Genomic DNA, 25,094 nt, shown 5'->3' with positions numbered 1-25,094 from the left:
GCCAAAACTATAGTTTGTTAACAAGAAATTTGTGGAGTGGTTGAAAAACTAGTTTTAATGACTCCAACCTAAGTGTATGTAAACATCTGATTTCAACTGTACGTAAATGCCAACAAAACAACTTTTTGGTCAGTGTGGTGTGGTGTGTAACCTTTATTTAACTAGGCAAGTCAGTTAAGAACAAATGTTTATTTACAGTGACGCCTCTTGCACTGAGATGCTGTGCCTTAGACCGCTGTGTCATTGTGTGTGTTAACTATTTAACTGTACTAGAATGCTTAAAAGGCTGCAAAAAAAAGAAAAACGTTTTTTTGGGGCAAGAAAAATATTGGATATCGGTATCGGCCAAAAATGTCAAATCACTAGTGAATACTAAATGTGGAATAAGTCAAGGGGTGTGAATACTTTCTGAAGGCACTGTATGTCCAGAGCAACATCTCCAGGACAGAGCTCGGGGAGGTTGGCTGTCTTGAAGGATCTCAATTTTATCCACTGCCCCTATGTCCCCTCTGCTCTGCCAAGCCGTAGAGGCTGCCAGCCTCGGTCTGTCAGCAGAAGTGTTGAATCAGTGAAAGAGCTGGGCTCATCTCCCAGACCCTCAGGAGCCCCACAGAACACACAGAGCTCATTTGCAGTCTTGGCAGAGGACGTCACCCTAATAGTCCTCTCCTCAAATCAGCCTTGGACCGGACGGGCTGCTTCCCTGTTGCTTTACAGCTACAGTCATTGCTGTTTCCCGGCCACACTGTTGCCGCTCTCATTTCCTCCTGAGTGCTTCAATCAGGTCAGAGAGAAAGAGAGAAAGAGAGGGAGAAACAGAAAGCGAGAGACAGACCGAGACCGACAGAGAGGGGGACGGGGGGCAGGTAAGAGACATACCCAGCCTTGACCAGGTTTGTTTATGAGGGATTGAATGCAGTTCAGGCCCAGTTCTACAGCTTCTATGGCCCAGGTCTACAGCTTCTGTGGCTCTAGAGGCGTCAGACTTCCTCATACCAATCTGTTTACATACCTAAGTGGTATGTAAACAGAGACCGATACCCAGCCTTGACCAGGTTTGTTTCTGAGGGATTGGAATGCAGTTCAGGCCCAGTTCTACAGCTTCTGTGGCCCAGTTCTACAGCTTCTGTGGCCCAGTTCTACAGCTTCTGTGGCCCAGTTCTACAGCTTCTGTGGCCCAGTTCTACAGCTTCTGTGGCCCAGGTCTACAGCTTCTGTGGCCCAGGTCTACAGCTTCTGTGGCTCTAGAGGCGTCAGACCTCCTCATACCAATCTGTTTACATACCTAAGTGGTATGTAAACAGAGACCGATACCCAGCCTTGACCAAGTTTGTTTCTGAGGGATTGGAATGCAGTTCAGGCCCAGTTCTACAGCTTCTGTGGCCCAGATCTACAGCTTCTGTGGCCCAGATCTACAGCTTCTGTGGCCCAGATCTACAGCTTCTGTGGCCCAGTTCATCAGCTTCTGTGGCTCTAGTGGCGTCAGACCTCTTCATACCAACCTGTTTACATACCTAAGTGGTATGTAAAGAGAGACCGGTACCCAGCCTTGACCAGGTTTGTTTATGAGGGATTGAATGCAGTTCAGGTCCAGTTCTACAGCCTCTGTGTCCCAGTTCATCAGCTTCTGTGGCTCTAGTGGCGTCAGACCTCTTCATACCAACCTGTTTACATACCTAAGTGGTATGTAAACAGAGACCGATACCCAGCCTTGACCAGGTTTGTTTCTGAGGGATTGGAATGCAGTTCAGGCCCAGTTCTACAGCTCCTGTGGCCCAGTTCTACAGCTCCTGTGGCCCAGTTCTACAGCTCCTGTGGCCCAGTTCTACAGCTCCTGTGGCCCAGTTCTACAGCTCCTGTGGCCCAGTTCTACAGCTTCTGTGGCCCAGTTCTACAGCTTCTGTGGCCCAGTTCATCAGCTTCTGTGGCCCAGTTCATCAGCTTCTGTGGCCCAGTTCATCAGCTTCTGTGGCTCTAGAGGCGTCAAACCTCTTCAGACCATTCTGTTTACACACCTAAGTGGATCCTTGTTTAACTAGTTTCCAATGAGGAAAATTCACATTTGAAAAACACCAGATGATGGCATTTGCATTGGCTGGCTATTTTAGTTGTTTGACCACATTCCCTTAATGTGTTGTGGCCACATTAGTGAAATGAAATTAATGGTAAATCATGTAGTGTCATTTTGGAGTCACTTTTATTGTAAATAACAACACTTCTACATTAATGTGGATGCTACCATGATTACGGATATTCCTGAATGACGCACAAATAGTATAGCCCCGCCCCCAAATAAAATCATGCTTACCTCCAATGCTATGATAATATTTGTGCGACTCCAAAATGACACAATACATTCTATTGGGCACAAAATAATCTGAAACACAACCAAAACAAATGTCACAATGGCTCCATATCAATCATTGCATGCTAGGAATATGGGACCAAATACTAAACTTTGACTACTTTAATTCACATAAGTGAATGGGGGGACTGTGTACAAAAAGTGCACGTCAATACTTAGCTTAATAATCTAGCTATTATATAATTCATTTTTTTTATGCATCCTTGCTTCACTTGTTTATAACATAGCAAACTTTTTAGGCTATTTATATTTCACTACTACATTGCCGGCGGTCACAGAGAAACAGATATACAGTCTTCATTCTACAGGGTTCATACACACAGAGATGGAATTTCATGACCTTTCCATGACTTCATGAGTTATAACCAAATTTCCATGACCAACAATGGGCGGCGTCTCTATATACGCATAAAAAGTTAACGTAATATTGTATCGACTCTGGGAGGCCCTTCACCCCACCCCCCTAAGTAGAATACCCGTTCGGCAATGTATGAAACACGTGGTCAACCCTCAGCCTGGAGAGCTACTGGGTGTACAGGCTTCTGATCAAGCTCTGCTCAAACACATCAGAGCCAGTTGATCAAGGTCCGGTTTAGCAGCTCATTTCCAAAATGTGGATTGTCAGAGGGGGACAGGAATAAAAGCCTGCATACCCATTAGCTCTCCTGGGAGGATGGTTGACCACCCTTTATGTAAAACAACGCAACATTACCACCACATACTTTATATGCCGTTTTAAATAATTAGGTCATTCAAAATGTATCAAAACGGCCATGGTAGGCTACAAAACGTTTTATTGAGCTGAAGCAGGCCCACAAAATTTCATTAAAATGTACCTTTTCTAGTTTGGTCACATTTATCTTAGCTACCTTACAAGCGGCGTCTACTTTGAAGGCTGACTGACCAGCATCGATTCAGTTGCAATGTCCCATACATTTGATGCCCAAATCAACTGGAAGTATCTACAAAACAAGCCACATAATCCAAAATAAAATGCTACTTCGAAATCTTATTTCTTAAAATGAATGTTCGCGATTCCCTCATTATTTTTATTCACTTGATTCCATTCAACTGAATACCAACTAATACAATGGCGATGTGAATCATTTGTTTCGCCGAAAACAATAAATTGATTTACTATTTAATTGAAATCATATGAATAGCTTAATAATGTACACTGAACAAAAATAACATGGAACAATTTCAAAAGATTTAACTGAGTTACAGTTCATATGAGGAAATCAGTCTATTGAAATAAATTCATTAGGCCCTAATTTCACATGACATGACATGGATTTCACATGACTGGGAATACAGATATGCATATCTGTTGGTCACAGATGCCTTAAAAATAAAAAAAAGTTAGGGCCGTGGATCAGAAAACCAGTGAGCATCTGGTGTGACCACCATTTGCCTCATGCAGCGCGACACATCATCTTCGCATAAAGTTGATCAAGCTGTTGATTGTGGCCTGTGGAATGTTTTCCCACTCATCTTCAATGGCTCTGCGAATTTGCTGGATATTGACTGCAACATGCCGTTGTACACGTAGATCCAGAGCACACCAAAAATGCTCAATGGGTGACACGTCTAGTGAGTACAGATCCTTGTGACATGGGGCCGTGCATTATGATGCTGAAACATGAGTTGATGGCACAACAAAGGGAACAACAAAGGGCCTCAGGATCTCGTGCATTCAAATTGCCACAGAAAAAAAAAGCAATTGTGTTCATTGTCCGTAGCTTATGCCTGCCCAATATCATAACCCCACCACCACCATGGGGCACTATATTCACAACGTTGACATCAGCAAACTGCTCGCCCACACAACGCCATACACACCGTCTGCCCGGTACAGTTAAAACCGGGATTCATCAGTTAAGAGCACACTTCTCCAGCGTGCCAGTGGCCATCAAAGTTGAGCATTTGCCCACTGAAGATGGTTACCACCAAGTCCAGCCCCTGGTGAGGATGACAAGCACGCAGATCAGCTTCCCTAAGATGGTTTCTGACAGTTTGTACACAATTTATTCTGTTGTGCAAACCCACTGCTTCCTCAGCTGCCTGGGTGGCTGGTCTCAGACGATCCCTGCAGGTGATCCTGGCTGATATCGTTTTTAATTTTGTACAAATTTATTAAAAAAGGAAACTGTGCCTAAATAAATTAGATTAATTTCCACGTTTTTCCCCCAAACTTTGGGGATTTTATAATTTTCCCCAAAAACTTTTCTAGACCTGGAAAACACTATTTCAAAATGTCAATACTTTTCTAGGATTTTCATGACCGTACGAACCCTGATCCTATATTTGGCTGAGACTTTGTGTAAAGTGACGTGGGACGGCGAACTGTGATCCAACGACACACCCACCTGTTCTACGATTGGTCTAAGCCAGGCGTTAGATTATGATCGATTTTAAAAATGCAACATGATTTTAAAAAAGACTTACAAAAATTTAAAGACGCCCTGATGAATGTTCTAACGAACTTAGCCTTAAGATGCTTTTGGGAAACCGGGCCCAGGTCTGTATGATGTGGGTAAAGTATGAACACCTAACACCACCTTACCGAGAGTCAAAGCATTCTTCAATGTTGTGAATCACAACTAGAGGTCGACCGATTAAATCGGAATGGCAGATTGATTAGGGCCGATTTCAAGTTTTCATAATAATCAGATTTTTTTTTTTTACACCTTTATTTAATATTTTTTTAACTAGGCAAGTCAGTTAAGAACCCATTCTTATTTTCAATGACGGCCTAGGAACGGTGGGTTAACTGCCTCGTTCAGGGCCAGAAAGACAGATTTTCACCTTGTCGGTTCGGGGGATCCAAACTTACAGTTAACTTGTCCAACGCAATAATGACCTGCCTCTCTCTCGTTGCACTCCACAAGGAGACTGCCTGTCATGCAAACGCAGTAAGCCAAGGTAAGTTGCTAGCTAGCATTAAACTTATCTTATCATAATCACTAGTTAACTACACATGGTTGATGATATTACTAGATATTATCTAGAGTGTCCTGTGTTGCATATAATCTGACTGAGCATACAAGCATACAAGTATCTACCGCTGAGCGGTGGTAGGCAGAAGCAGGCGCGTAAACATTCATTCAAACAGCACTTTCGTGCGTTTTGCCAGCAGCTCTTCGTTGTGCGTCAAGCGCTGCGCTGTTTATGACTTCAAACCTATCAACTCCCGAGATGAGGCTGGTGTGACTGAAGTGAAATGGCTGGCTAGTTAGCGTGCGCTAATAGCGTTTCAAACTTTACTCACTCTGAGCCTTGGGGTGGTTGTTTCCCTTGCTCTGCATGGGTAACACTGCTTCGATGTCGTGGCTGTTGTCAATGTGTTGCTGGTTCGAGCCCAGGGAGGAGAGAGGAGTGGGACGGAGGCTATACTGTTACACTGGCAATACTAAAGTGCCTATAAGAACATCCAATAGTCAAAGGTTAATGAAATACAAATGGTATAGAGGGAAATAGTCCTATAATAACTACAACCTAAAACTTCTTACCTGGGAATATTGAAGACTCATGTTAAAAGGAACCACCAGCTTTCATATGTTCTCATGTTCTGAGCAAGGAACTGAAACGTTAGCTTTCTTACATAGCACATATTGCACTTTTACGTCCTTCTCCAACACTTTGTTTTTGCATTATTTAAACCAAATTGAACATGTTTCATTATCTACTTGAGGCTAAATTGATTTTATTGATGTATTATATTAAGTTAAAATAAGTGTTAATTCAGTATTGTTGTAATTGTCATTATTACAAATACATTTTTTATTTATTTTATTAAAATATATATATATATATATATATATATATATATATATATATATATATATATATTTATTTATTTATTTATTTATTTTTTTAATAAATCGTCCGATTAATCGGTATCGGCTTTTTTGGTCCTCCAATTATCGGTATCAGCGTTGAAAACTCATAATCGGTCGACGTCTAATCACAACACTTCAGATCTGTATACCTGGGTCAAATTCTGTGTGGCAGCTTGTCGCTATGATATTCAACAAAGAAAAGACGCTGCTCCCACACACTCTGGAGCTTATGAGAAAATACAGTTAAAAGTACAGAGGAAAACACTTTTCATTTTCCTGAGAATGAAAAAGACTAAGTAAGACCGTGTTTCAGTGAAATAGAGGACATCTTGTGCTCCTCACAGCTCCAACAGCCAAATGGAAACAATGTGAACTGGCTGCCAGAACACCTGTTGGTAACAATACACTTCTCTTGTGTCGAGTACAGCTTCCCAGAAGCACATTCTGTTCTCACCGCCATCAAACTCCAAATATCTGCATTCCTTACATGACTCAATTCCCCACAAATATTAGTCTCGTCGTTGTACTCATGATATGCAAGGGAGCTATATTTTTACAAACACAGGGACTTGTGTTACAGTACTCTGAAACATGTTTAGACAAGGCATGCCATTGTTGTCTATGCAATGTTTAAAATCACTTTACAGATAATAATAAACTAGCAGATACTACAGTAATGCTTCTTGTTCTTCAAGTAATGTGACATTTTCCAGCTTGTCCTTAAAAAATGCAATGGGTTAAAACTGCTTGGCACGTACACAATTATATCTGGAGGGCTTTTTTGAAAAGCACCTTGGGAGAACTCACTTGCTGCCATCAGTGCTGACAGATCTATTTCTCGTGACACATTGTTGCTGATAAAAAGTCAATTGAAGGCAAAATGTACATATGCTGCTTACAATACTAGAATCCTCTCTCGGGGGAAACGAGGAGAGCAGATAGACTCAATGATCAAGAGGGAACGTGGGGGGGGGGGGGGGACATGGCTCTCCTGGAACAACCATTGGGTCATCCAACCGTGACAGGTTGTCTTAGACAGTGCATGTAAGTTCCCGACTAGTCAACACATCTGAAGGATCCACACCGTCATAGAAGGAGAGAGAGAAAGAGTGTGCCGTCTGTGAAGAAGGGTGCATGAAAGACAAAATGGTTTTCATGCTGTGCCATCATATGCCGAGGCAATCAGTGATCCGGATCCCCAGTCTCTCCAGCATTAGAAGTGCTGAATGAGAACTGTTAATGGGCACTCCAACAGTCACATAATCACAGGGACAATACATAGAGCCACCTCTCATCTTCTCCCTTTGACCAATACAGTTGTAAAGGGCCAATCTCAAAAGGACTATCGAGTTTAAAAAGGCCCTTAGAGGCCCCGGTACTGAGGGGTGCTGCTAGTGAAGAGGGGCCCTGTGAAGTTGAACTGAGCTCGAGCTATAGAGAGGCCATCCAGCCTTGTGCTTTCATCTGATTATATAAAGGCCTCCTCTTTTCAGAAGCAAAAACAATCTGCAATTCATCAGGAGGGCCGTGTAGAACAGGAAATGACAATTGTGGACTGAATAAAGGAGGTTGTGTGTCTTCCAGTCTGCCGGCTCACAATGGTAGACAACAACATACCAATGAAATGTGAAAGATACACTTTAAAACTACCAGGAAATATACGTTGAATATACAAAACATTAAGAATAGCTGGTCTGTCTGGTGATCCCTTATTGAAGTCACTTGTTAAATCCACTTTTAGTTAGTGTAGATAAAAAGGGAGGAAGCAGGTTAAAGAAGGATTTTGAAGCCTTAAGACAATAGAGACATGGATCGTGTATGTGCCAAAATAAAATACTTAAGTGTCTTTGAATGGAGTATGGTTCCCAGCCGCACCAATTTCACGCGCCACAGTTTCCCGCGTGTATTAAATTAGGTCCACCACCCAAATTGATGGTGGACCTAACTGTGGGAAGCATTAGAGCCATGCCCGACAAATTGAGGCTGTTCTGAGTGAAGGGGGGTGCAACTCAATATTAGGAAGGTGTTCCTATTGTTTGGTATAGTCAGTGTATACTTGCTGAGAAATCACACAATTAACCCTGTTGCTATCAGGAATTCTTTGCAGCTCCACTATTGTTTTTGGTGTGTGTGTGTGCGTCCTTCCACATGGAGACCAGGGGTCCTACCGCTATGCTATGGATGCTGGCTTAACAGGCTGAGATTGGACCGATCAATAAGCTGTTAGAAAACCTCAAATGCAAGGCCAAGCAAATGGCCTGAGCAGGATTTCTGGCATCCATGAATTCTGATGAGGACACTTATCTAACTGGAGCATTGGGACTCTGCAGTATGTTTGTCTCCCCCGGCAATACACCAATCCAATGACATGACAGGTTTTTAAAATGAAGCTCACGTCTTACACCGACTCCAGGTAACCCCATAGAGATTGGTAATAATAAATCTGAGTGGAGCTTTCCTTTCCCAGAACCTTCGATTTTCTGCGGTCCGGCAGCATTAACCATTTTCCCACCATACGTACTTGTGTCCTGTGGTGCAAATTGTGGCCTAATTCCTTCATCTGTCCAGTGGGAGACTTTATGAGGATGCAATGGGCAGGATAGCCAGCATGCTACAATATAACCAGACATCACATCACCCTTAAAAGTTCTCATGGTTGGCACTGGGCCCAAATCAGAGCTGACAACAGCTGTAGCCACAAAACAATCTGCAATTCATCAGGAGGGTCGTGCCTATTAGTGAAGAATAGGAAATGACAAATCGTGGACTGAATAAAGAGGTTGTGTGTGCTGTCGCAACATGTTGTCTTCCAGTCTGCCGGCTCAGTGGTAGACAACAACATACCAATGAAATGTGAAAGAGACCCTTTAAAACTACCAGGAAAGGGATCCAGAGTGGCGCAGTGGTCTAAGGCGCTGCATCGCAGTGCTAGCTGTGCCACTAGAGATTCTGGGTTCGAGTCCAGGTTCTTTCGCAGCCGGCCGCGACCAGGAGACCCATGGGGCGGCGCACAATTGGCCCAGCGTCGTCCGGGTTAGGGGAGGGTTTGGCCGGCAGGGATGTCCTTGTTCCATCGCGCACTAGCGACTCCTTGTGTCGCCCGGGCGCACGCTCGCTGACTTTAGTTACCAGCTGTACTGTGTTTCCTCCAAAACATTGGTGCGGCTGGCTTCCAGGTTAAGTTGGCATTGTGTTATAAAAATACCAGGAAATATACAAAATATTAAGAACACCTAATCTTTCCATACCAAATCTTTCACCTGGATTCACTTGATCAGTCTATGTTCCCTTATTGATGTCACTTGTTAAAAGCACTTCAAAAATCAGTGGGGAGGAGGTGTTAAAGAAGGATTTTGAAGCCTTGAGACACAGATTGTGTGTGTCTGTCTCATTCAGGAGGGTGACAATAGATTCAGTGCATTCAGAAGGTATTCAGACCCCTTGACTTTTACCCACATTTTGTTACGTTACAGCTTTATTCTAAAATGGATTCAATTGTCCCCCTTCAAATCTACACACAATAGCCCAAAGCAAAAACCGTTATCACATTTTCATAAGTATTCAGACCCTTTAGTAAATACTTTGTTGAAGCACCTTTGACAGCGATTACAGCCTCGAGTCGTCTTGGGTACGACGCTACAAGCTTGGCACACTTGTATTTGGGGAGTTTCTCCCCTGCAGATCTTCTCAAGCTCTGTCGGGTTGGATGGGGAGCGTCGCTGCACAGCTATTTTCAGGTCTCTCCAGAGATGTTTGATTGGTTTCAAGTCACGGCACTGGCTGGGCCACAAGGACACTCAGACTTGTCCCAAAGCCACTCCTGCGCTGTCTTGGCTGTGTGCTTAGGGTCATTGTCCTGCTGGAAGCTGAACCTTCGCTCCAGTCCGAGGTCCTGAGCGGGTGGTGGTTAATTTGAAGGTAGGCTGATGTGGCTTTCTTATGTTTGATTCTGGTCCTGGAGGAAACCATGGGTACCGCCACCAGAGAGACTCAAATCGATTCTTCAAGGTAGAGTGGCAGTGACAAACAGCTGAGTGGGTTGAGCTGGCAGCCTGGCACAGACCACAGAGACAATCGAGAGGCCTAGACGGGCCGTGGTCCAACACGGCCCTGCCAGGCCTGAGATCGAGAACCATCTCTCTGTAGTTCAGTGGTTTTATTACCACAGTCAGGAGGAGCACAAAGCAAGCAGGAAGCCGCGGGGCCAGACAAAGACAGCTTCGGGCCCATCTCTCCCTAACAACACCAAGCAATCCCGGAGAAAGAGAACAGAGCGGGAGAATGAATCAAAGAAAACAAAAAGAGCTCTAAAAATACAACCAGCAGGGCGGAACACCTGCAACATCACAGAGCAGGACAGGGTGGGTGGTAACTAAGGAACATCTGTGGACATCAGAATGATGACTAAGGAAAGGAGAATCAATGACAACATCAAGCCTCAGCCTGCAGGAATAAAAAGTGCCACAAATCCCATCGTTCTAATTGCATCTCCCCTCAAAAGGCCACTAGAACTGAAGAAACAATCCTCATCTCGGCCTTAATTTCTCATTCTTATGCACGTGCGCTCACTGGCGGCTCACAAGGAGGGCTGAGAGAGTTATTTGCAGATATTACGATTCCAAAGAGCCAACTGTGCCTGTTCTCTAGTGGTGGGGTGTCGAGGGGAGTGTTAGTCAGGCTGGGGAGTCAAAACTAATTTTATTATAGACGTGTGTGTGTGTGTGTGTGTGTGTGTGTACAGAGAAGCAACCCCACTCTCTCAGTCACATCCTCTCCCTCGCTCTGTATATTTGCATTTCTGATCCCTCTATAATCTCTGCATCTACTTCCATGGGAAACGTTCTGGTCAGGAGATTATGTGGGCAGAGATGCCAGCTGCCTCTGCTCCCAATGACCCTCGGTGCCTCTGCAGTGTAGAAGGGCATCTCGTACTCGGGAGTCAGACCAAATTGGCCAATAGCGGCATGTCATACTAGCGAAGTGCACCGTTACTAGAATATCCAAACGGACATTAGTATTTGAATACTTGTGCAAATATTAAATAAATAGGGTCATTTTAACACCGAAAAGGCCTTTTTCTTAATGCAATTAAAATATCCACGTGACATTGTTACGCACAACAAAAATATTAAAAAAACGCAACATGCAACAATTTCAAAGATTTTACAGTTACAATTCATAAGGAAATCAGTCAATTGAAATTAATCCATTAGGCCCTAATCTATGGATTTCACATGACTAGGAATACAGCTAAGCATCTGTTGATCACAGATTCCTTCAAAAGAGATAGGGGCATGGATCAGAAAACCAGTCAGTATCTGGTATGACAACCATTTGCCTCATGCAGCACGACACATCTCCTTCACATAGAGTTGATGAGGGTGTTGATTGTGGCCTGTGGAATGTTGTCCCACTCCTCTTCAATGGCTGTGTGAAGTTGCTGGATATTGGCAGGAAGTGGAACACGCTGTCGTACACGTCGATCCAGCGCATCCCAAACGTGCTCAATGGGTGACATGTCTCGTGAGTATGCAGGCCATGGAAGAGCAGGGACATTTTCAACTTCCAGGAATCATGTATAGTTCCTTGCGACATGGGGCCGTGACATGATGATGCTGAAACATGAGGTGATGGCAGCGAATGAATGGCACGGCCATGGGCTCAGGATCTCGTGCATTCAAATTGCCATAGAAAAAAAAGCAATTGTGTTCATTGTTCATTATTTTTGTTTGCATAAGGACCTTTGACGTTTCAAATTATGAATTGAATAAAACAAACTTGAATGTAGTTATGACGTGCATGGTGCGCCCCATAAAAAGACTGATAGCATTCACATGTAGCTTGTTGTTCATGTTGGCCAATCAAACCGGCAAAGAGGCTCAATGAGTACAAGGGGAGTGACAGTTCACTAATGCAATGCAAGATGGAATAAAATGACAGAATAAAAAAAGTGTGTGAAATGAGAAGGAGCTAGGCTACAAGGAACAACCAACAGGTTGGCAGATGTTTCATCTGAATGGGGTTGGGGAGAAAGTGCAGCATGTGGCATAAATTAGTCGAGCTAGCTGAAGCTGACTAGTTTAGCTAGCTTCTCTACACTACTCCAGTCAAGATGCTGGCTTTAGGACCACGTTGACGCCTCGGAGCGGGCGGGCAGGCTGTTATCCTGGCTGCAGTGAACAGCGCAAGTTTCCTCTCAAAACAGTGCAGAGTTGGAAGATGGCTCGGTAACTGGAAGATGGCTCGGTATCTGCTGTTTGACTTGACATGAAACTAAATTTGAGTTTTTAATCCCAGTGCTGAGCTAGTGCGTAGAATGTTTATGTCCCTTATCAACTGAGGGGAATGAAGCTACAGCAGCCACGGTGATAATGGCTGGAGTAAATTTTGCTTGTTTTTGGTGTTCTCCAAATACCATTTTAGAGTTTTCAAATTGTTTATAAAAGCAGTAAAGCTTTCGATTGGACCTTGTGTGCAATTGACCAATAAAGTGACCATCTTACTTGAGATCCGCCCCTCTGTGCAGTGCACACGCCATCCAATCTTCCCTGCTCTCCCTCCTTTGTTTCCCTTCCACTCTCCACTTCCTTATCTCCCTTTAAAAGCAGCTGGCTGTGAATAAGCACCGTCTGTCACCACCTTCATGAGATGAACAGAAATTCATCATTGTGTGCTTCTGTCCGAGGTCAACGTCACTGCTCAAAAGGCACATCTTCACACAGCTGCTAGCGCTGTGATAGCACCCCCAGCCTCCCACCGTGTACCTGTCTCTCCAAGCATCAAGCCATTAGCCTGAAAGCTGCTTATCAGGGTGTCCATGACAGAGCTCACTCTGCTGCACAGGGGAATGACAGACCGCGTTTGTTTGTCCACGGATGAAGGGAGGTAAAGAAAAAAAAGGGAAACATTTCCCAACGTGACTAGAAATCTGTCCCAGGATGCATTGCTTTAACAGAGCAGCTGCATCATATTCCCAGGCCATTGACTCTTACGCTTTACCATTAAGCTTGGGGATAATGTGCCCTGTGACAGAATGTGTTATTTATACTGACCATTTACAAGGCTGACCTCACCTCATCTCCAGGGGAATAAACTGCAGCCATGATGCTTCACTGCATGGGGTCAATTAACAGACAAGAGACAGCGTGCGTGTGTTGTACTGCACTTCCACAGGCATCTACGTACCTAGAGACACGGCTGCTACTCCCGACACCACACCGTGGCACGGCCACTCCACTCCCTCGGTCAGAGAAATTAAGGGGGCATTAGTGAAAGCAGCAGACATCTCCTCTGTCTGTAAACACCCTGCCTGCCAAGTCATGCCCCCCCCCCCCCCCCTCGGACAATGTGGCTGTTAGAAGAGACCACAGATCATATTAAAACGTCATCATTGCTGCAGGCCCTATTCATTACCATGCTGACGGTCTCAAAGTGACAGACAAGACAATAAAACAGGGATAAATAACAAGTGCCCGGGACACCCGTGTCACTCTGCATATTTGTTAGGTTTCCAACGCGGGCTCCCACACACGCTGTCCAGTTCGCCACTAGTTATTAAAAGTCTGTTCCCTGCCAGGCAAACAAACAACAGTGGAATATATTTTAAACGCCACGCAGCTTTGATGGGAATGACAAGTGTTGGGCCAATAGACTGGCACCACAGAGCCTCTTAAGTCTTCCCTGGTTCCCTTTCCTCCTCCTGTCGTCCTGTGAGAGGGTTCAGTGGGTCTCTCATGCTCTGTAATGTGGGAACAGAGGAGTTGAAGTACTGGCCACATTCCAGGCCGTCTCTATTGCACACTGTGCAGATGATCCGATGTCTGGAGAATGCCTAATAGTGTTTCTAGAACTTTTCAGGAAGCAAATGAAAAACACAGTAATCTTCTGAGATGTGCTCAAAGTTAAAACACTTTCTCCCGACCAGATCTGATCGTCTGCGTAGCTCGACTGCAATGCAAATGACCTGGAATGCGACCGGAGAATGCGACTACAATAAAGATGACACGGAACACAGCCTATATAAAAATCACCTTAGTACTGAGCGAGAGCTGCTGCAGGAATCGGCCGTGTCAGGGGTGGAGAGGGGAGGGATGGAAAGAAGGAGGGGGGGATGCTTTAGTATTCACAGCAGCTGCTGCTGTCTGGGGCCTCCACGCACCCATCCGCTCGCTCTCACTCCCTCCCTCCTTCCCCACTGACAGCCTAGCTGTCGGACAGAGGGGCGGATTGGATGGTGGGATGGCGGGCGAAGGAGAGTGACAGGGTTGGGGAATGAGCCCAGAGACAGCAGCCGGTAGGAGGGGATGAAACACGTCAGGCCTGTAATACCACACACACACACACACACTGTTACGTTCCCCAGTTTCTGTATTGATTTGGGTTTGTATGTTGCAGCTGATTGGTCGGCCCCATTTCAGATTGGAGATCTGACCCCGCCCTCTCGTTAGGAGATACAGCTGTCTGCAATTACCGACTCTTTCTGCAGCTTGAAAAGCCAGTGTTCCTTTGTTAGTGTACGCCATAGGACTTAGAGGTATGTGTACGCCATAGGACTTAGTGTTTTTAGTTTATTCAAATTGTTCAGAGTTTGACTTCTGTTTTATTTGTTCCCAGGGGGGGAAGAGGAAGGCACCTTGGGAGTGTTTAGGCAACAGGCCTGCGGGCATACATATACCTGTAGTATGTACTCTGTCTATGCACACTAGGTAAGACCTGGGCGGACCACCCCCTGTATTTTGGTTGGTGTGCCAGGTGGTGCTAAGAATAGGTAAGTAGTTGGTAGGTAGGAGAGGGGACTAACTTCTACTTTCTTTGCTTTGGTTCCGTCCAGACCCTTTTCCCGACAATTACCGTGTTAAGGAAATACATTTCCTGTTAACGGTAATATTCTTTGCCTCTGTCATCCTTACCCGCACCTACAGTCACATACCTCTTTCACTCCACGGGGAGTTGTGTATTAGGGTGTTGTGTTCCCTCCTCCAAAAGGCGTAAGTAACACACACGGCTGGTGGCACCTTAATTGGGGAGGACGGGCTCATAGTAATGGCGGGAACAGAATACATGGAGCGGTATCAAACAAGTGGTTTCCATGTGCTTGATCCCATTCACTCCAATCCAGGAATGACTCCGAACCCGTCCTTCCCTCACCAGCCTCCTGTGACACACACGCGAAGACGAGATCAATTGGAGTTCCATCTGCATCTGGAATGCAGTGGGCCAACAACGAAAGGGAGAAGGTTCTAAGCAGGCCGGGGAGACTGTAATAATGCTTCTACCTCAAACACTGGAGCATGACTGATAAGGGCTGATAAGAACCATTACAATGACTAACAATTCCATAGTCCATGATCATGGTGAGCTATAGATCATCAGAATGTTGTTACAAGCCAATTAAGTTCAGAGGTATCACTCCCCTCTGTGACAGGCCTGTTGTCAGTGAGCCTCTCTGCACCATGACAGAAGTAAGACTTTGTGACCTTCTGTCTTGTTTCTGTCCTAGTTAAGGCACTGTGAAAGGCACCACCACCGAGGCAAAGCTATACACCCCCCCCAAAAAAAATGAACACATTTGATCATCGCTGAACCTTTTTTTTTGTACTTTTGGAGAATGTGTGTATTGTTATTGTATTGCTAGTTATTGCTGCATTGGAGCTAGAAACATAAGCATTTTGCTACACCTGTGATATCAGCAAAACTGTGTACGTGGCTAATAAACTTTGATTTGATCTAATTTAAAAAAACAGGGACGACTGGGAGGAGTGTGACAGTGCTATGCTGTTACTGTCACAGTGGTTAACAACCCACTGAGCGACAGACATTTACAAGGCAACCAACACTAGTTATTTACTTAGCTGGAGCCTTCTGTAATAGCATAATTTTCTGGTAGTGTTGTCTCCTACTGACATTGTGTGAGCTGGGAACAAGGGGTACCATCCTACCCAAATACAAATAATGAAATGGTGTTTGGTGATAAAACAATGCTGTAAGGAAGAAGACTTTCCTGCAAGTGTATGGAGACAGCCGTTAGAATGGATACAAGACTTTGTCCATAGAAGCGGAAATGTGTTAAGAGTTTCGGACAGAAGTTGCAGACGTTGTTGGCTGGGTAAAGCTACCGTCGACTGGTTGAAACAGAGCAGCCATCTCATAAAACTAGCACTGTGAGACAAACCACATTAAACACCACACTGCAGCGGTACTCTGCTGGGCTGGAGATTGTAAAACCAGTGTGAAATGGTTCTCTCATTAATGGTTTTATCATAACGAGACACTGCTGGGCTATTTAACATAGTGCCTTCAGAAAGTAAAGTATTCACACCTCTAGACTTTTTCCACATTTTGTTGGTTCCAGTTTTCATTTAAAATGGATTCAATAGAAGAAAAAAACACTTTATTTTATATTTTACAAGTTAATTAAAAATCAAAAGACGAAATGTCTTGAGGGAATAAATATTCAACCCCTTTCTTATGACAAGCCTAAATAAGTTCAGTAGTCAAAATTTGCATAACAAGTCACAAGTTGCATGGACAACAATGGTGTTTAACATGATTTATGAATGTTTACCTCATCTCTGTATTCCACACATACAATTATCTGTACAGTCCCTCAGTCGAGCAGTGAACTTCAAGCACAGAATCAACCAGGGAGGTTTTCAATGCCTCACAAAGAAGTACAAAAAAAAAAAAGAAATTCTGACATTGAATATCCCTTTGAGCATGGTGAAGTAATTAATTACACTTTGGATGGTGTAAAAGGTACAACTAGTCACTACAAGGATACAGGCACCTTCTTAACTCAGTTGCCAGAGGAAAAGGACCACTCAGGGATTTCACTATGAGGCCAATGACATTAAAACAGCTACAGAGTTGAATGGCTGTGATATGAGAAAACAGAGGATGGATGAACAACATTGTATTTACTCCATAATACTGACCTAAATGACAGCGTGAAAAGGAGGAAGCCTGTACGAAATAAAAAATTATCCAAAACATGCATCCTGTTTTCAACAAGGCAGTAAAGTAATACTGCAAAAATGTGGCAAAACAATTAACTTTTTGTCCTGAATACAAAGTCTTACTTTTGTGGCAAATCCAATACATTACTGAGTACCACACTCAGCATAGTGGTGGCTACAACAAGTTAAGGGTACGCTTGTTGTTATTATTAAGGACTGGTGAGTTTTTCAGGATAATTTTCTTTTTAACAGAATGGAGGTAAGCACAGGCTAAATCCTAGAGGAAAACCTGCTTCAGTCTGCTTTCCACCAGACACTGGGAGATGAATTCACCTTTCAACAGGAAAATAACCTAAAACACAAGGCCAAAACTACACTGGTGTTGCAAACCATGAAGACAGTGAATGTTCCCGAGTGGCCGGGTTAGAATTTTACTTAAAGCTGCTTGACAATCTATGACAAGACTTGAAAATGGTTGTCTAGCCATGATCAATTCCCAACGACAGAGATTGAAGAATCCAGGTGTGCAAAGCTCTTAGACTTAATCAGAAAGGCTCACTGCTGTAATCACTGCCAAAAGTGATTCTAACATGTATTGACTCAGGGTTGTGTGTAGGTATATAAATGAGATATTTATGTATTACATGTCCAATAAATGTGCTAATATTTCTAAAAACATGTTTCCACTTTGTCATTATTGGGTATTGTGTGCATATGGGTGAGAAAAAATGGATTGAATCCATTTTGAATTCAGGTTGCAACAACAAAATGTGGAATATGTAAAGGGGTACAAAGCAAAGCAACACAATAAGCAGATCGCACAATCAGGTTGGATTCCAGGATAACACTGGATGCATTACTTCTTTTAATATTTCCCTAATTTTTTTAACCATTTTTCTCCCCAAATTTCGTGATATCCAAATGGCTAGTTAGTGTTGTCCCATCGCTGCAACTCCCGTACGGACTCAGGAGAGTCGAAACGTGTCCTCCAAAACATGACCCTGCCAAGCCGCACTGCTTCTTGACACACTGCTCGATTAACCCGGAAGTCAGCCGCACCAACGTGTCGGAGGAAACACCGTACAGCTGGCAACTGAAGTCAGCTTGCATGCGCCCGGCCACCACAAGGAGTCACTAGCGCGCAATGGGACAAGGACCTCACAGCCGGCCAAACCCTCCCCTAACCCGTACGACGCTGTGCCAATTGTGCACCACCTCACGGGTCTCCCGGTCGCGGCCCGGGTCTGTAGTGGCGCCTCTAGCACTGCGTTGCAGTGCCTTAGACTGCTACACTAGTCGGGAGGCCCGCAGTGCACTACTTTTGACCAGGGAGAAATGGCACCCTATTCCATTTATAGTGCACTACTTTTCTAAAATGGGCCTTGGTCAAAAGCAGTGCACTATAAAAAGGAAATAGGGTCCGATTTGGGACACACCCTCTGGCTACTTAAAGAGAGGACGTGTGCTACGTTTCCAATCCTGACCTGGAGCCACTCAGCAAGATAGAGAGAGCAGCATCACATCGGCTCTTCTCCTGTTTGGCTCAGAGCCACAGATGTAATGCTCATGGCTAGAATATGCAGTTACGAAGACGGGATGGGAAATGCTCTTCTGGGATCATAGCACTTTCAGTGCAAATTTAGGGTGTATTAAATCAACCACCCCATACTCATTTACACACAAACACAGCATCTGGATTGCACACAATCCTGAAGATGTACTGTTCCATTGACGTACAATAATGTAATAAGCTATCAGAGTATTATAGATAGACCCGTGGTGCTGTGGAGACTGGGGAAGGGAGAGAGAAGAGTCAATGAGGGAATAGAATGAAGGGGAGAGAAATCACAAGACAACAGAAAACCAATGAGAAGGCATGTCCCTAGGAGGGTAGATGGGGAGGGAGAAGCAGCACAGAGAGAAGAGAAAACAACAGAGAAGGTGGAGAGCATTGAGCAAGCTAAGAGGGTGAGGAAGTGTTAAGATAAGGCAATACTGCAATAATTCTCAAAGATATGCAATCATGTGTTACTGTAGATTAGGCTACTTGAGCATTGGACTTCTATGCATACAGGTGTGTATGTGTTGTAGTATAACTTAATCCATCCCTCAAGGGAAATTGATTCATCACCACCGGCTTTGACAAGACAAAGTACAAAGACAGTCGTCGATAGCAATAAAGTATAGCTTTAACAAGTAAGCAGAGCAACAGATTAAAGATTCCAACCCAGCTTCAGCTTTTGAGCTCAGGCCAGCCCCACCATCACAGTGTAGTTCAGGTGTCTGTTGTCATAAACTCACTGGCTGCCAACAGATGGGCAGTGGTGCCATGGTTACCACTAGCCAGGCTACAGTGTGACAGCCCCTACTTATCTATAGCCCTGTAACCCAGGCCCTGCATCTCAGGACTGGAGTTCACAACAACACCGGCCTGGTAACATCAGATCCTCAGACAGCCTCATCTAGGCATGGAGACCCCATCAAAGATAGATGATGGGTGAATTAACCATGAGGCTGAGGGATAGACAGATCAACACTACACAGGGACTGGCTGGAATAGCGACACCGTGTAGAGGCCGGCACAGCTGGCACGGCTATCAAGCGGAACAGTTTGCCAAACCCCACATTTGAAAGGAAGGTAGATAAACAGGCACACTATCGATTCTAACTATCGACCCCCCCCATCACTAGTGTTTCTTCAGAGCGCCTCTTCACTCGGACCACGGTTGCGTCCCAAAAAGCAGGGTGCTACTTGGGACAGTCCATACAGCAAAACCCTACACACATCGAAAAGTACCACTTCCTCCCAACACCCATAACAAGTTGCCATGTAAGTATGACAACCAATTCCCGCTTCATTTACATGCGTCTCCTTGTGTAAAACCAGTAACCACACTCGTCCATGCATGTAAAACAGAGATGAGACGAGAGAGAGGGAAAACGTCCATGAGGTTGGAGAAGTCAGTAACTCCTTGACATGGAGAAGATGTAGGCCACTGGGGAGAACGCAAGGACGTTTCGTAAGAGCAACCGGGCAGGACGGGGAAAGACCGACGACATCTGTCCATCCAAACAAAGAGGATTACACACGCACATTTGATAGCCTAGCGCTGATTCAAGCTAGAAGGTACACGTTCTGCTGAACTACAAAGATCTTAGCACAATCATTCTACAGCATCCTACGTCTCCCACTTCTCTACGTTTCCGTTGAGTGAAGTTGGGTCGTTGATATTTCTAAGTAGAAATGGTGTACCAACTGAATTGATATCAAATGAAGTGCCTTTTAATATAGACCACACGGCAAAGTCATTTAATCCTATTTTGTTTTTATATGAAGATTTGCTAAAGTGCCAAAATTCAGCATTTTGACATGTCCCTCTGTCAACCCCGTGTCGCCCACTTCATTCCAAAATCTCTTCAAGTTTCACCATCTTTGTAAATCCCTGGTTATTGTGTTGCTTTGACAAAAGTCATCTCTGAAGATTATTATTGATTTCATGCGAGTAGTGATTATTTTAAGTCTGTCCTTCATTTGAAGGTCAACCTTGTTACATGAACTGAACTCACATTTTAATATGGTGAAACCGTTCCTTTTTAAATATATATGTTTTTCAAAAGAAACATTGAACATCTAATAGTGAGAACAGTGTAAAAGCAGGTGAGCCGTTCCTAGTCTTTTTTGGCAATTTTCTGGTGTTTTGTGGTGGAAAACGGAGCAGGTCGAGCATAACGCGTCCACCCTGTTACAAAGACAGGCTAGAAATGTTCACACCTTGTTTCATGTGCAGCTTGCAGTCAATTGCCCCTCCCTGTTGCACACAACAAGATTCTAGGTCCCGTGGGGAGTTCTGGCTCATTTAAGAAGAAATCATCAACCCTGTTACAGTCCTCCCTGTTACTGTATTTGTCACAGTCTTTTTCCTTGTACCTCTTCAGATGAGAAAATGTGTTTTTTTGATCATGTTTAACATGTGATCTTTATGACAGGATGTTACAACAACAAAAAATGTAACCAAGTTACACTTCTCAAAAGGCACTGAACTGGTGGAATGACCCAGTTCATACTGCTTGATGTACTGGCATAAGCAGTCTAGGAAACAAATAAAGGCCACACACACCTGATCCTCCCACTATCCTGGAGGCCAAAGACGCAGCACAATTACAAGCTTTACTATTTATTCCATTCCAACCAGAGACCGTGTGCAGTCCCAGTTAACCCCACAGCTATGACTCAGGCCATTAACTGCCCTGGGCAAATAGGATTACACCGAAAGGACAACACTTAGTGTGTGTATGGGCAAGACAACAATTCAAGTCTTCTGAATGTGATTATCTGAGTGGACTTTGGGGCAGGTGAGAGTTAACTAGAAGAATGCATGTTGTCACAGCTCACGTATGGGGTCAATTTGATTTCACAGACCAGACCAAGGTTACCATAGTACGACAAGTACGCCATATTACGTAACACATCATGGTAAAATGCATAACTTTGAAGAGTGGGCCTAGGCTGCAAAACCTCTGAACGGTAATAACAACACTAAACATACCTGGTTTGACGGTCTTGATACGGATGGGCTCCCGAAAGTGGCGGATGACAGCGAGGGTGTCTCGGTTGGTCAGGCCGCTGACAGGGGTGCCGTTCACTTCCAGAAGCACGTCCCCGATGTTCGGTAACCTCCCGACGTGACAGACCATTGCCTCAGTAATCACATGTCCCAGGTATGGGAATTCTCCCAGCTCTGCTCCCCCTTGTACGTCCACAACCGAGCCGAACTCCTCGGCATTCCCCCATGATAGCGCGCACTCCTGGACTTTACCGGACCAGTGCTTCTTCTTCTTAAGCGTTTTGGACATATTTAATCCCTCTTGTAAATCTTTAGAGTCCCAGACTGTGTGGTTGTTTGAGAGACGAGATAAGCAGTTATTTTTAAGATGCAGATGTGACTATTGCACAGAGATAATGAGATGAGGCAATCTGCTCACTAGTGTTTTTGTATTCCATTCCATTCATTGAGCAAATGTCATTTCAAAGCATTATCCGTATAAACATCCCGAATTATTGGAACATCACCGGTCTGCGATACAATAGTAGACTGTAGTGCAAGACTATCTGCGTCAGTGTTGTCGCAGGAGGCTAGATCGATCGCGGGGATGCTGATGTTGTCCCTCGCAATAAATTATTGGGTAGCTGGGCAATGAAGCTCTACTTCTGAATGAGTAGCCTACTGCTTACTTACAGTGAATCGGTCTGATAAACAGTTTTATAAAAGCCTATTACGCACAATAGCCAATAACTCAATTTTGGATCTATCCGTCGTTGAGTCTATAGCCTTGACTACACAGACTCTCCACTTGACTCAGTCGATGTATCAATTCCATGAACTAAATTACCCCGAACAACTAGCTATGTCGTTAAATTATTGAGCATAAACAACTGTTGCCTACACCCTCTGACAATTCTTCATCCAAAATTCGCCAGGGGCCAACTTAGTTCCGCGCACTTGTTTTTACCTCCTCCACCGGTGACTTCAGCGACGCAGTCCTTGGAAACGGAACAACATACCTGGCATCAGCAGCGAATGTATTCGCAGAACTCGGGTAGTGTAGCCTACTCTGCTGGCAACTTGCTCCCTATTCTTCAACCCTCGTAAGCCCAGCTCAGAGAGCGCCGTCTCGTCAGTTGACGCCCCATGTGGTCTCGTGTCAGATTCAGCCCGGTGGCTCACAGAACTGGGGAGATTTAGGCGCAGGAGTCTATGGAACTAACCATAAAACAAGAAATCACGAATAACTTTTTTGGTTGTTTTCACCGTGTTGATTTCTTGAAGGAAAGCCCATCCAGGCGCCAATGACTGCTTGGGGTTGCCTCCAATCAGATGGTGGGAACGGAGTAAAACAATGCAAATCAACCAATGGAAATGGTTGGGCGGGGCTTCTGCGCAAACTCTGTTTCAATTGACCCGCTTAGCTTGATTTAGCTCGTCAAGCTTTCTGGGTGGACTGAGTTCCCAGTCACACGCGTTGGGTACGTTTTAGGACCAGGCGCTCAGCTGAGTAAATCGAGCGTGCCCACTAGATAGATGAAATATTGCAACAATATTATTTTCTTGTAGATTACAGACGCTGTCAATTAAATTGCCATCATAGTGCTATGAAACTACAAAGTAGTCATAACACTTTTAATTAGTAGTTTGTTAACTGGAACCAGGACAGTGCAATTACAAATCAATTTGTATAATTTTCATAGCATACTGTAGGGCCAAGTATTTTCGCATGTCATTTATTGAGGGGAGGATGTCCAGTGTGTCAACTCTTGCGTGACTGTGCCATCTTGTGGTTAAATTAACTTGTAGGTCCTGAGAATGTGTAGACACAGAGCACTAGAGGCTCCTCAGAGGAGGAAGGGGAGGACCATCCTCAGTGAATTTCATAAAAATGTAAAAGGTAAAACACTTAAAAAGTTATCCTTTTTAGATAAAACTATACTCACGTCACCAAATAATGGATTAAAATACACTATTTTGCACAGAAGGTCGACAGTAGCCTCAACAGCACTCTGTAGGGTAGCACCATGGTGTAGCCAGAGGACAGCTAGCTTCTGTCCTCCTCTGGGTACATTGACTTAAATACAAAATCTAGGAGGCTCTAGGTTCTCACCCCCTTCCATAGACTTCCATAGTAATAATGACAACTTCCGGAGGATGTCCTCCAGCCTATGAGAGCTCTTGCAGCATGACTGGCATGTTGTCCACCCACAATTAAAGGATCAGAGAATGAATCTAGTACTGAACGCATAAACTACAGCTAGCACTGCAGTGATAATGTGATTTAACCAAAGATGAGCGGTATCCATTACTGGGAGTTACAGGTTTGCCAAAACAAAACGTCCGATTTTTCATCTAACCTGGTATTGGTGATACCATCTTCATTCTCGATTCGGCCAAACGTATATCTTCTAAAATGGAAGTGTCCAGTTGCAGATGGTGCATTTTAATTTAGAAAATGCACCATTATTGAAATAAAATATTTTTTTGCTCCATGAAGTAATCCAACAATGTGTACACCGCCATCTTGTCTATTTATTGATTGGTGGTGCTTTCAAGACAAAAAAAACAAGGTCAAATCATGATGTCAACGATCTTCAGGTCGGAAAGTCGGAGCTCTAGAAAAATGCCAGAGTTTACTACTGTTCAAAATTATTTTTTCCAATCGGATCTCGTTTTTTCTCCCCGATTTCCCAGTTGTCTTGAACGCACTGAAGTTGGATGTCGCAGATTTTCAAGTTCCCAGCATGAGATAGCCGTGTCATCATGACGTGGCACTTTGGGGTGGACCCACCTTAATTAATGAGAGAAAATGCATTTTAAATAGACAAAATGGCAGTGTACACATTGATGGATTTACTTAATGGAGCAACAATTTTTATTTTAACCGAGCATTTTCTAAATTCAAACGCATCACCTGCAACTGGACACAGACATTTTAGACGACATGTTTGGCCGAATCTAGAACAAATATATTCCCTATAGTCTACCAGGTTAGTTAAAATCTCTGGTGACATTTTGAATAGTCAAACCTGTAACTCCAAGTATGGAGTTAATCACATTATCTGGTGTAACAATAGTATCTAAACAGTCTGAAAATCCCTCGATAGAGCTATAGTTCCAGACAGGGGCACAACTTTCACTGGGGACATGACACATCCCCCCACCCCACACACACACTTTTATAATTGCACTGTGATACAAAAAGTGGCATAGTTGTGCTTGAGTACCATGCAGACACCTCAGAGTGGTTGGGTAGGCTGTTTGCTTTTTCTCTGAGTAGTAAAAGCAAGCAGAGAAGAAACTGGCTGCTCTTTATTTGACTGATGTAGCTGTCAAGGTAACTGTTTGACTTAACAGAAATAATTCATATTTATTCTAGTAGTGT

General features: G+C 44.1%; 1 protein-coding gene across 1 annotated transcript in view; it reads right to left on the bottom strand.

Moving 5' to 3' along the window:
* Positions 1-22,197, bottom strand: part of LOC139368504 (membrane-associated guanylate kinase, WW and PDZ domain-containing protein 3-like) — a 190,554-nt gene extending 168,357 nt beyond the window's left edge. Inside the window, exon 1 of the mRNA XM_071107477.1 lies at positions 21,710-22,197. Within this exon, the coding sequence (XP_070963578.1) occupies positions 21,710-22,016 (307 nt within the window). The 5' untranslated portion in view covers positions 22,017-22,197. The remainder of the gene's footprint in view (positions 1-21,709) is intronic.
* Positions 22,198-25,094: the final 2,897 nt, after the last annotated feature.

This window comes from Oncorhynchus clarkii, chromosome 16 (genome assembly GCF_045791955.1).
Source record: "Oncorhynchus clarkii lewisi isolate Uvic-CL-2024 chromosome 16, UVic_Ocla_1.0, whole genome shotgun sequence".
In the NCBI taxonomy this organism is placed as follows: domain Eukaryota; kingdom Metazoa; phylum Chordata; class Actinopteri; order Salmoniformes; family Salmonidae; genus Oncorhynchus; species Oncorhynchus clarkii.
This window is presented reverse-complemented; position numbering and strand designations above follow the sequence as displayed.